At 37.9% G+C, this 12,105-nt stretch overlaps 1 protein-coding gene across 3 annotated transcripts in view; it reads left to right on the forward strand.

Annotated features, from left to right (window-relative positions):
* The window catches only part of MRE11 (MRE11 homolog, double strand break repair nuclease), a 73,496-nt gene extending 63,904 nt beyond the window's left edge, over nt 1-9,592 (forward strand). The window contains exons 19-20 of one of the 3 annotated variants that reach the window (XM_060104705.1): nt 3,381-3,459; nt 5,563-9,592. In XM_060104705.1, coding sequence (XP_059960688.1) covers nt 3,381-3,459; nt 5,563-5,619 — 136 coding nt within the window. In that variant the 3' untranslated portion in view covers nt 5,620-9,592. Of the gene's footprint in view, nt 1-3,380; nt 3,460-4,150; nt 4,255-5,562 lie in introns of those variants that run through there. The other 2 variants (XM_060104704.1, XM_060104706.1) reach the window with 2 other exon arrangements.
* Nucleotides 9,593-12,105: the final 2,513 nt, after the last annotated feature.

The raw sequence follows: 12,105 nt of genomic DNA on the forward strand, positions 1-12,105 counted from the left end.
TATGGTTCCCTATGCTATGCAGTAGGACCTTGTTGTTGATCCATCCTGTGTATCAATATAATAATTTGCATCTGCTAACCCCAAACTCCCACTCCATCCCTCTCCCACCTGCCTCCCCTTTGGCAGCTACAAGTCTGTCCTCTATGTCTATGAGTCTGTTTCTGTTTTGTAGATAAGTTCATTTGTGTCGTATTTTAGATTCCCCATGTAAGTGATATCATGTGATATTTGATTTTCCCTTTCTGACTTACTTCACTTAATATGATAATCTCTAGGTCCATCCTCTGCTGTTGCTTCTTCACATAATAGATTAAGCTCTCAGACCTCTGTGCATGTAATAAGAATCATTTAATTGACGAGAGGAGATTTAGAAACGAACATTTTGGCAAGAAATCTGAAATCAGCCTTGGCAGATTTGTGTTCCTGATGACAGCAACTGGGTAACACAATTTATGCTGTCTTTGAAGAACTGTTTAGTAATGGCGTGGTTTGTATAGTTATTTCACTCATAATTTAAAGTATTTAAGCTCTACCACTTACTGAGTGTGGACCTTGTGCAAGTTTTTTTTGACTTCTATGCCTCAGTGTCCTCATTTGTAAGATGAAGATAATAATATTTACCTCAAAGTGTTGTTATGAGGCTTTAAAGTGAGTTAATATTTGTGAAGTGCTAAGTACAATACTTAACACATAGTAACACCTCTAGAAGGGCTTATTGAAGAAAGAACAGGCTAGGGAAATAGAACAAGAATAGTGGAAAGAATGGTAAGCAGTAAAAGCACTAATATTCTGGTAGTTGACTTTAAAAAGGAAAGAACTTCCAGCTGTAAAACTCCTTTCTGCTGGATGGGCAGTGGAAATCCACCCACTTTCCCCTGGAAAAACTGCACCAAACTCTACATGGTTGTACTGGGGATAAAAGGACCCTTCCAGATTTGATAGAGCTGGTGGCAACCCTCCCCCGCCGCCGCCCTTAAAGCAGTGAGCAAGAGAAACCTGGCCCCATCAGGCCAGGTAGAGGAGGAGAGATGGAGGGGATTCTATTAAACCTTGCAGTGGGGGGAGCCAACATTTTGGGGGCACCTTTTATGTAGGCTAATTTAACATGCTCTCTTATGCTTGTGATGCTGCTACAACTGACATAATTGGCTGAACATCTCTAGGTAGGAATTCTGACTTGTGCCTCCAAATTATATCTGTACAAAAATGGAGAAGACTTAGAGCTCCTGGTACTCAATGTAATACACCCCGTCTGCCTTATTTTTGAGCCATCCACAGGAAACTAATCCAATTAAACATCTTTTGACATCCAGGACAAGAGTCCATTTATTTGACCCAGTAGTCAAAACTGAATAACGATTCTTCCCTTTCTGCCACTGCTTTCTGAGGATAGGGGACCTCTCATAGACTGGATCTGTAGGTGTGTGAGGTCCTCTGGTGCAGAACTGGGGGCTCCTGCTATGATCAAATGAGCCAGCATCTGGTGTAGAATGCCTGGCTTGTTTCTGGACACCACTGGTTATTTGTCTGGGGAGACATTAGCAAGCAGAGTCAGGCCTCAGTGGGTGCTTCTTCCTATAACCCCCCTCTTTCCCCAGCTCTCACAGCAACAGTGCCTCACCTGCTGTGGCTAGCCTTGGCACTGTGGCTTCATGCTTTTGATCTGCTTCTTCCTGTCACAGATGATGGAAACAAGTCAACAATGATCAGTTCCTGCTTAGTTCAAGTACAGAGAGTTGGAGACTTCCCGGGTAGATTGGTTGATAAATTCCTTGATCCTCTACCTCCAAAACTATGTTGCTCTTCAAGTTTGCTCGGCAAATCCTCCTGTCCTTTACTTTTGTGCCTAAGAGCCTGGGATTTTTCTGTTTCATTCTGATGCATAGATCTCTTGACTCTCAACAATTTGTCCAGACAAGACCTTTAGATATATTTTGTTTGCTATAGTAACATCCCAAAGCATGGTAATAAATTGTTGGCTAAGAGTTCACAAACACTGCTTTTATTTAAGACAGGAGCCGGCAGACTTTTTTCTTAAAGGGCCAGGTAGTAAATACTTTAGGCTTTGCGGGCCAAGAGGCAAAACTGGGGATATTATGTAGGTGATTATATAACCATTTAAATATGCCCATTTCAAAATGTGAAGACCATTCTTAGCTCACAGGCTGTAAGGAACAGGTAGGCTGGATTTGGTCTGCTAGCCAAGTTTGCTGGCCCTGTCCTAAGATGACTTAAAATTTTTGTCAGTAAAAATACATAGGAATATGAGTTCCATCACTACAAGTTAAGCTTCATAAAAGTAGATTCCTGGGGCTTCCCTGGTGGCGCAGTGGTTGAGAGTCCGCCTGCTGATGCAGGGGACACGGATTCGTGCCCCGGTCCGGGAAGATCCCACATGCCGCGGAGCAGCTGGGCCTGTGAGCCATGGCCGCTGAGCCTGCGCATCCGGAGCCTGTGCTCCGCAACGGGAGAGGCCACAACAGTGAGAGGCCCATGTACCGCAAAAAAAAAAAAAAAAAAAAAGTAGATTCCTGGGCTTCCCTGGTGGCGCAGTGGCTGAGAGTCCGCCTGCCGATGCAGGGGACACAGGTTCGTGCCCCGGTCCGAGAAGATCCCACATGCCGAGGAGCGGCTGGGCCCGTGAGCCATGGACGCTGGGCCTGCGCGTCCAGAGCCTGTGCTCCGCAGCGGGAGAGGCCACAACAGTGAGAGGCCCGTGTAGCGCAAAAAAAAAAAAAAAAGTAGATTCCTGATTATCTTGCTTACTGATGTTTCCCAGGGCCTATCATAGTACCTGGCAGGGGTCAAGCACTAAGTAAATCTTTGTTATTCGGACTGGACACAAATAATATTAACAGTGAGGCAACCCTAGAAAGTGGTGAGCCTTTCCTGAGATCCTTTTATCCTATTATAGAAACGTAACTGAGATTTGATTTAAAATATTTCAATATTGCCATAATTTTCAGGAGTAGAGGATGGTAGTAGATACATGTTAATATATGCTAAGAACTATGATGTCAGCAAACATCTGTGGCATGCTTCATGTGTGTCAGGCACTGATCAAAGTGTTTAAGTATATAAACACATTTAATCTTTGAAAAATTCTTATCATCCTCATTTTACAGGTGAGGAAATTGCGGCACAGAGAGGCTAAGCTGCTTGAAGCCATGTAGCTCCTAAATGGCAGGACTGGGATTCAGACCCTGACATCAGAGTCCTTTTCATTGCCACTAAGCTTCTACTGCCTCTAATGTAGCTCGAAGGGAATGTGTTAGGTATTTTTATTCATGGCTGCTACTAAAATGAAAAACTTAGCTAGAAAGCCTTCTGTGATGAATTCTTTGGTTCATTTTCTCTGTTTTTCTCATATTTTGCCTCAGGTGGTTGAGCACTTCATCATCGAGCAAACACATGTCCCGGAGCCAAATCACTAAAGGGGTTGATTTTGAATCAGATGAGGTAATAAATGTTTATAAAATCTGTATAGGGACTGCTAAGCTAGTTGCCGAAAATTATTTCTAAAAATAGTTTCATTGATCACCTTCCTTTGAACCATAGTTAATATTGAGTCAATGAGTGGCCTCTGTTGAGTGCTCATCGATGGAAATACCTCAGATGTGAAAGGCCTGCAGATCCTTAACATATAATATCACTCAGCTCTTATTTAACTTGCCCAGTTAACAGTAGGATCAGAATAGTTTTTTCAGCTTCTGTTGTTTATGTTTGGAGAAATAGTGGTGATGATATCGTGAAAGCCTTTAATGTTACTTTACAACAGAATGTTTATTAAATGTTCACTATATGCTCTACACATTTCCTGTATATTTAAGGTGGTACACGGTGGTGTTTTTCAGTTGTGGTAGAAACACGTAACATAAAACTTACCATCTTAACCAGTTTTAAGTATCCGGTTAGTTCACTAATATTAAGTATATTCACACTGTTGCACAACAATCTCCAGAACCTGTTCATGTTCCAAAACCAAAAATCTATACCCATTGAACCACATCTCCTCATTTTCCCCTCTCCTCAGCCCCTGGCAAGGGGCTCTTCTACTTTGTGCATTATGATTTTGACTACTCTGTACTTCATATAAGTGGAATTATACAGCATTTGTCTTTTTGTGCCTGGCTTATTTCACTGAGCATAGTGTCCTCCAGGTTCATCCCTGTTGTACCACATGACTCACGCCTTTGATTCTGAGCTTCACCTGCTGCCGTCATGATCTCTGTGTCCCAGCTGTGGTTTTGAAACAGCTTGAAGAGAAGACTCCCCAGAACTCAGGCTGCAAAGAAAAATGGCACCATGAGCTCAGTCTGCCTATTAAATACTAGCATGTTGCCTCCAGGAGAGAAGTGGGCAGTTGTTGACCCGTTTGTTAATTCCAAAGCATCTAGATATACATGTGGTTATATGTTACTTACAGAAATTCATATAGTTCATGTTAGCTACAAAGGAGAACTATTAGCAGCTTCTCTGCTATAGTTTGGATTTATCTCTGGTTTATTAACGAGTTCTGCCTTTTATGGTAGCAGAAAATGAATCGATAAGTGAGAGCGAATTTGTGTTTCTCAAGGCATCCATATCTCACTAGAGATAGCTAATTTAGTGAACACTGGAACGTGTTAATATCACCAGCAGAGCCTAACACCAAATAATTATCCCTTTTTATGAATGTCTTAAAAGAAACATAAATCAAAACTACAAATTTGCTTTCTCTTTTGAATAGTTAGTTATAGAATGTATATCATTGATTTTATGTTAACCTCATCAAATTATGTATTTGGGGCTTATCGAAGGTTAAGTTTTCATTCTCTCTAATTAAATTCTTAGTTAACGTCTGATATTCCTGCCTATTCTTACTATGCATATAATCTACGTCCCAGCAGCATAGGAAGTCTTTGAAACTAAATAGTTCCTCTACTTCTTTTTCCAAAAAAAATATTTGAAAGATTACTTTCCTAGGTTGTTTCTTGTACCAGTCGGAGAGTAGCTGTCTATTTCTAGCATTAAATGGGTAATGGAAATAAAAATTACAGCTATTTCTGAATTAGGTCATGTGGCTTCATTATTTTTTTGGCTCTGAATTTCCAGAACATCAGATATACCAGTTATAAAATGTAAGTGGGAAAAAAAAAAAAACCTATTTAAAAACCTAATAGAAATGACTTGAAGAGTTTTTTTTTGTTTTTTGTTTTTTTGTCTTGCCCATGCCTTATTTGCTTTTATTAAGGTGAATAATTGAGAGAAATATATATGATATATATTGTGGGCTTCTATATATACACACATATAGAGCAGGATAAATTTTTATTTTTAATGCTTGCTAAGAATTTAGTTGGACTTTCATTGTTTTAACAATGAAATAGCTACTAAGGAAGGGAGGAGGAGAAAAAAATTGACAAACTATTCATATTTATAAAGGAAACAGAAAAATGAAAGTCTACCCCATGTGAAAGGAGAAAATGGCTCTTACTGTTATTGTTTTGCCCATAAGAACTTCTGTCTTGTTTCAGTGAAGCGTGGAACAGTCACTGATTTTACATTTGGATGTCATTCCAGGATGATGATGATGATCCTTTTATGAACCTTAGTTCTTTAAGAAGAAACAGAAGATAATATATTTAATGGCAGTTTGAAGTTTTCAAGATTCAGGAAAAATCGAAACGTTGCAAACTACGAGTTTGCCAGTTGAAGACTTTTTGAGTATTGCTGTTAACTGAAGAATTTGAATGATTCTTACTTAACAGAGAAACTAATGTATAAAAATTTATGCTTTTGAATATCATTTCCTGAACATGACTTCATTATTTGAGAAACTTCCCAGCTCAAAGGCATATAGAATAGCATTGGTTTTCCTTATTTTTTAATCTGGTTATTAACATTACCTGTTCTATAAACGCTCCATAAAACTTAGAATGTTGTTTTTCTGACATACATCAGTATATGTCTTACCGAGTGAGAGCTTTGCTTAAATACAGTCTTGAGTAAGGACTAAAATAAATCTACCATTGTACGTTTCTGCTTTATAATCAAAGACTGTGTCGGTATTTTAAGGTTATTATATTTAGCCAAAGTTGAGGAAAAGAGCTTATAGAATCCAGCCCTTTTTATAATTTTCGTAATTTCTAGACATCCTGGATTTCCTGCAGGTAAAACAATTTATATGAAACGGTGCCTAAGCTCACTGTCTGTTACTCAGTATATGTTCTTTTTCTAATGCTTGTGATAGTATCAGCCAGAAACTTTGAATGATTACATATACCCTATAGTTTGAATAATTAGATATAAGTTTGTATCAAAAAATAAAGTCTGTCAGAATTATTGAGTTTTTTATTCCAGTTGTAGCAAAGATTCCAGAGGATTATGTTCCCATTGAATGGTGGTAATTTTCTCCATTATTTTCTATTATTAATGGTTCTTTTTCTCTCTCTCTCTCTCACCTGTTTCTAGGAGGAAAGGGTTAAAATAATTTAACCATATCTTCTTAGAAGCTATTGAAGAGGTTTTTTTTTTTTTTTTTTTTTTTTTAGATACAGTGGTCACTTGAACCTTATGGTTATATTAGATAAACATATTGAAATATAACTTCAGTGGAATATCAATGCCAAGGTTTCTCATTAATATTTTATCTTAACATTGAGCATGGGCAATTCCAAAATCTTAGAGAAGCAGTTCCTGTTACATTTTCTTACTTGTATTCGGGTGACCTAAGAATTTGACCTCTTCAGATTTAAGTTCAATAATCCCATTCTCCTTTTTAAGACTCTGTTTAAAGACTCCCTGAGAGTATTCCTTCTTTTCATCTTATGGTGCAGCTATATATTCAAGACTCCTTGAGGAAGTTATAGATCTTGGTGGTACAACAGCCTGACATTTCTTTATATGTAGAAACAAACGCTAGACTGAGTGATATTCCTGATTATTGGCATATTCATACCTAGAATGTGTCAAACTATAAAAGACAGCATTTGCTTAGTGGCTGCCTCTATATCATAGCCCTTTTAATGGGTCTAAGTCAAGAATTGCGATGTAGCCTTAGTTTCTTTAAAAATGTTTTCTGTGCCTCGCTTGAGCATAAGGATTATTTTAGCAGGTTGCATTAACTCAGCAGAAGGCCTTGTCCTGTGAAAGATTCTCAGACACATCTACTCCCATCTTTAATATTCCCAGTATTTGAATGAAGCAAAGACGAAATCATGAGTAAGAGTTGCTCTCCATGGTGGGATGGAAGCTGGTTTGGGTAGCTGTCTGGGAAGACTCAGCCAGTCAATGGCTCTTCTCACCTGCCGGTGAGATGTCACCTGCTGGGGTGAGGGTCATAGGGAGATGGTCACTAATGCGACCTGACAGTTTCCTGAGAAAAAAAGAGTAAGGCTTTCTCCCTTCCAACAAACTGCTCTACGGTATGAAAGAGGTACTAAATGTGATTCTGTTAGCTCCTAGGAGAAGTGATTCCATGGCAGTGAGAGAGGGTGAAACTCTCAGCCAATTCAGGTCATTTTGTGAATAGCGTGTGTCACCTCCTGGAAATACAGTAAATAGGAAAGAAAAACCTTTTTGATGAATATTGCTGCATAGTTAAATATGCCACATATCCTTGATATTCTGTATTGATGCAGTGAAGTCTAGGGTTTTTTGGACAGTTTTCAGACACGTTGGGATAGGTGTGTAGCAGTGGTTTCCAGATGACTGCAGAGCCCCTACAGTTGCTCTGGAGGCTGAGAGAGGGCCTCAGTGAAAACATTTTGAGGGAAAAAATCCTTCTGTCGTTTACCAAAGAATATCCCTCTTTCTGGCATTTTGTTGTGTATCAAAAATATAATAGTGCATTTACAATTCTAGGAAATAAAACTGGTACTTAGAAAATTCAAGCATTTAGGCATACAACTTTCAATTTGGGTACAAATTGGACATTTTTTCCCTAAACTTTTAAAATTATGACCTGCAATAACAGAAAAGTCATGTGCTTTAACAAATAATGATAAAGTGAGCCTCATGGCATTCTCTATACAGGTCAGGAAATAGAACTTGACCAATACCTCAGAAGCCCACAAGTGTTCTCTCCCGGAAACGCGTCTTGACTCCTGCAATTCAGAAGTTCTTACTTTTGCCACAAGGTGGTGCTTCCAAATCTAAACTTAAGTCAGGGTAGTTTTGCAGTAAATTTGGAACCTGTGCATACTAAACTATGCAGTAAAACCAAAATTAGCTTTCTAATTTTATGTGTAAATTGCTTGACATATTTCACCTGGCTCAGCCTGGTGAAATTGCCAGGAAATTGCCCGTAAAATTGATAAATTTTACATGTAAAGGGTCAAGAAGAAAACGTTTTATGTTTTAATAAACAAAGAGGAAAAACTCTTTATTAGAAAAATGGAATAAAAAAGTCTCCCATTGTAAAAGTTTTCTGTTGAAATGTACTATATTTAAAAATAACGGGACTTCCCTGGTGACACAGTGGTTAGGAATACGCCTGCCCACGCAGGGGACATGGGTTTGATCCCTGGTCCGGGAAGATCCCACATACTGCGGAGCAACTAAGCCCGTGTGCCACAACTACTAAGCCTGTGTGCCACAACTACTGAGCCCACGTGCCACAACTGAAGCCCGCAATGCCTAGAGCCTGTGCTCCACAACAAGAGAAGCCACTGCGGTGAGAAGCCCTCGCACCGCAGCGAAGAGTAGCCCCCGCTTGACACAACTAGAGAAAGCCCATGCACAGCAACAAAGACCCAACATGGCCAAAAATTAATTAATTAATTAATTGATTAAATTTATAAAAATAACCATCCCCCAATGTAATCTGATGTCCTCTTTTGTATCTCATACATTTAATTCACAGTATTTTGTGGCTTTTTAAAGCTAACTACCATTAAGGTTATTATAAAAGATTTTATAGAATGAAGAGTTGGTTTTTTGAGTCCAAAGAGCTTCCATATTTTGAATGAAAAATGTCCACATTTCATCGTTTGCTTATCTCATTTTCTTTTAATAGTCTGAACTTAATGTTTAATAGCTAGGTCTGAAAATACTAGTGATTTAGCTTAATCTCTTAAGAAGTCAGTTCACGTAGCTTGCTATTGCCGTGACTGATAACTAGATCTGATTTTAGCTGTTTAAATCGTAAAGGCAATGCATATTTATGCTTCAAAATTCAGACATTGAAATTTTATCAAAACGTGTGTATTTCCCTATAATCCTCTCCCCAGACACAACCTCTCAACAATTATGTATATGTTTCTCCAGTTACTTTCGGCATGACTACTAACAAAAATTGTTGAACTAGAACCCCAAATTGTATCGTCAAATATTTTAGTCTCTGTGTCAAGGTATATGTTCACCTTGGTACTTTTCTTGACATCCTGATTTTTCCGTATGTTCTTTATCAAACTCTTTTAATTAAACCATCATTGCCTGTTTTAAGAGGTTATTGTACTGCTTTCCGATGTATAATTTAAATGTTATCACTCAATAATAATTTGGGTCAAATAAAAGACTATTTAATCTGCGTGCCTTGACGTCGTAAGTGGTAAAGTGAGATTCAAAGGGCTCTTGGCTGGTGATTGCACATAATAGTTGATAAAGTGAAAGAAGGACAATGGATATTAGGCTGGTTGGCCCAGGCCACACTCTCTTCTGCCTGTCAGAGCCACTAGGCAGTGCTGATGATTCATGTACAGCTACCCAACACTAGTGCTTGAGTACCCTTGATCACAGTGCCTGTTTAATTTCAAGAGTTTCACGTTCGTTTTGTTTAAAAATCAGTATTTTCTCCACTATAAGCTTATAAAACTAACTTCAGCCGACCTATGATTGCATTTGAACTGATTGCGGGGTGTATCTGGACTTTGCGCAAATGCTGCTAGAGGCAAAAAGCCATTGCCTAATGGAATAAGAGGTGCAATTGCACGTCTGTTGGTATTTTTGTTTTTTTGTGGGGTTTTTTTGTCTATTGGTCTTAATAGTCTGGAAATAGGACTTGTGAAATGACATCTATCCATCCATCATAGACATATCTGAAAACGCCCAGTAGTTGATCATCCCAGTCTTGATTTCTGAGCTTTTTAGTAGTGCTTTAAAACCAGGTCATGTTTTTTAAACTTTTAATTTTGAAATAATATCAAATTTATGGAAAATGTGTAAGAATAATAGAGTACTTTTTACCTTTTACGCAGATTCACCAATTTTTAACATTTCATCATTTAAAAAGTTATTCTCTATGTGTGTATGTTCCACACATATATATTCATATACAAGCATGAACATGCACACTTAAATATACTTCTTTTCAATCTTTTGAGAGTAGGTTGCAAGGGGTAATGATCCTTTACCCCTTATTATTTTCTTCAGTGTATATTCATGTGTCCTCAAATCTTACTCCCTTCCTTTTTGCCCCATCCCTTTCTCCTCTTTCAGCTCTATCCATTGTAGGTAAACAGTTTCATTCTTCTTTATCCTTTCTGCATTTCTTTTTGCTAAAAGTGGATATGTGTATTTTTAATTTCCCCATTTTATACAAAAATTTGTATGCTATATATATTGTCACTCAGAACAATATATCCTAGAAATTATTCCCTACAATTTTATAAAGGTCTTTTCTGTTTTTCATAGCTACACAGTACTCCATTGAATTTAAATACCATGGTTTATTCTATCATTCTCCTACATATGGGTATTTAAGTAGTTCCAATATTTACAATATATAAATAATAATGCTGCAATATTAACCTTATTAGTATTTTCATCTTTTTGGAAGTTTATCTTCAGAGTAAATTCGTAGGAGGTGGGATTGCTGGGTAAAAGGGTGAATGCATATGTAGTTTTGCTAAATACTGCCAAATTCCCTCCAGAGAGTTTGCATCGTTTTGTATTTCTGCCAACAATGTGTAAGACTGCTTATTTCTCCATATCCTCACCATCAGAATTTATTGTCGAGCTTTTGATTTTTTGCCAATCTAGTGGATGATTATCTCCATGTAGTTTTAGTTTTCATTTCTGTTATGAATGAAGTTGAACTTGTATATGTAAAGGCCATTTTTGGTGCATTGCTTGTTCGTGTATTTTGTCCATCTTTCTAGGATTTTTAGTCCCTTCCCCCCAAATTAATTTTTTAAAAACTTTTATATTAAGGATATTGGCCCTTTGTCTATATTGCAAAATTTGTTTTCTTGCTTTCCTTTTGTGCTCTTATAGTTTCATTTCATTTAGATCTCTGATCCATTTAGAGTTTACTCTTGTGTAAAGTTGTGAGAAATGGATTTAATTTTATCGTTTACAAATGACTATCCAGTTGTCTGTGCATCATTTATTAAAGCGGCCTCTTTGCCCCAGCAATGTGCTAGATTTTCATATGTAGTCTATTTCTGGACTTTCTATTCCATTCCATTGGTCTGTCTCTTCATGCACTGATAGCACAAAGTTTAAATATGAAGGCTGTGTAGTATGGTATAATGTCTGATAGGGCTAATCACCCCTCATAGCTTTTCATTTTCAATGTTTTCTTAGTTATTCTTTTATGTTTGTTTTTCCAAATGAACTTAAGTATCAGTTTTGTAGCTTCAGCAACAAAAATTTTTTTGGTTTTTTTTTGGAGGAATTGCATTAAATTTATAAATTAGGAAGAAATGACATCTTGTATGGATGTCAAGTCTATTTTATATGTTTCAGAAATGTTCTAAATGTTCTTCATAGAGGTTTTGAACACTTCTAAAATTTAATCTTAAGTATTTTGTCTTTTGCGCTGCTATTGTGATTATAGTTTTTCTCTTCCATTATATCCTTTTTAAAATTTTTATTTATTTAATTTATTTTTGGCTGCATTGAGTCCTCATTGCTGTGCGCGGGCTTTCTCTAATTGCAGCGAGCGGGGGCTACTCTTCGTTGCGGTGGCTTCTCTTGTTGCGGAGCATGGGCTCTAGGCACGCAGGTTTCAGTAGTTGTGGCATGCAGGCTCAGTAGTTGTGGCTTGTGGACTCTAGAGTGCGGGTTCAATAGTTGTGGTGCACAGGCTTAGTTGCTCCACAGCATGTGGGTTCTTCCCCGAACAGGGCTCGAAACTGTGTCCCCTGCATTGGCAGGAGGATTCTTAACCACTGTGCCACC

Source organism: Mesoplodon densirostris, chromosome 7, assembly GCF_025265405.1.
Source record: "Mesoplodon densirostris isolate mMesDen1 chromosome 7, mMesDen1 primary haplotype, whole genome shotgun sequence".
In the NCBI taxonomy this organism is placed as follows: domain Eukaryota; kingdom Metazoa; phylum Chordata; class Mammalia; order Artiodactyla; family Ziphiidae; genus Mesoplodon; species Mesoplodon densirostris.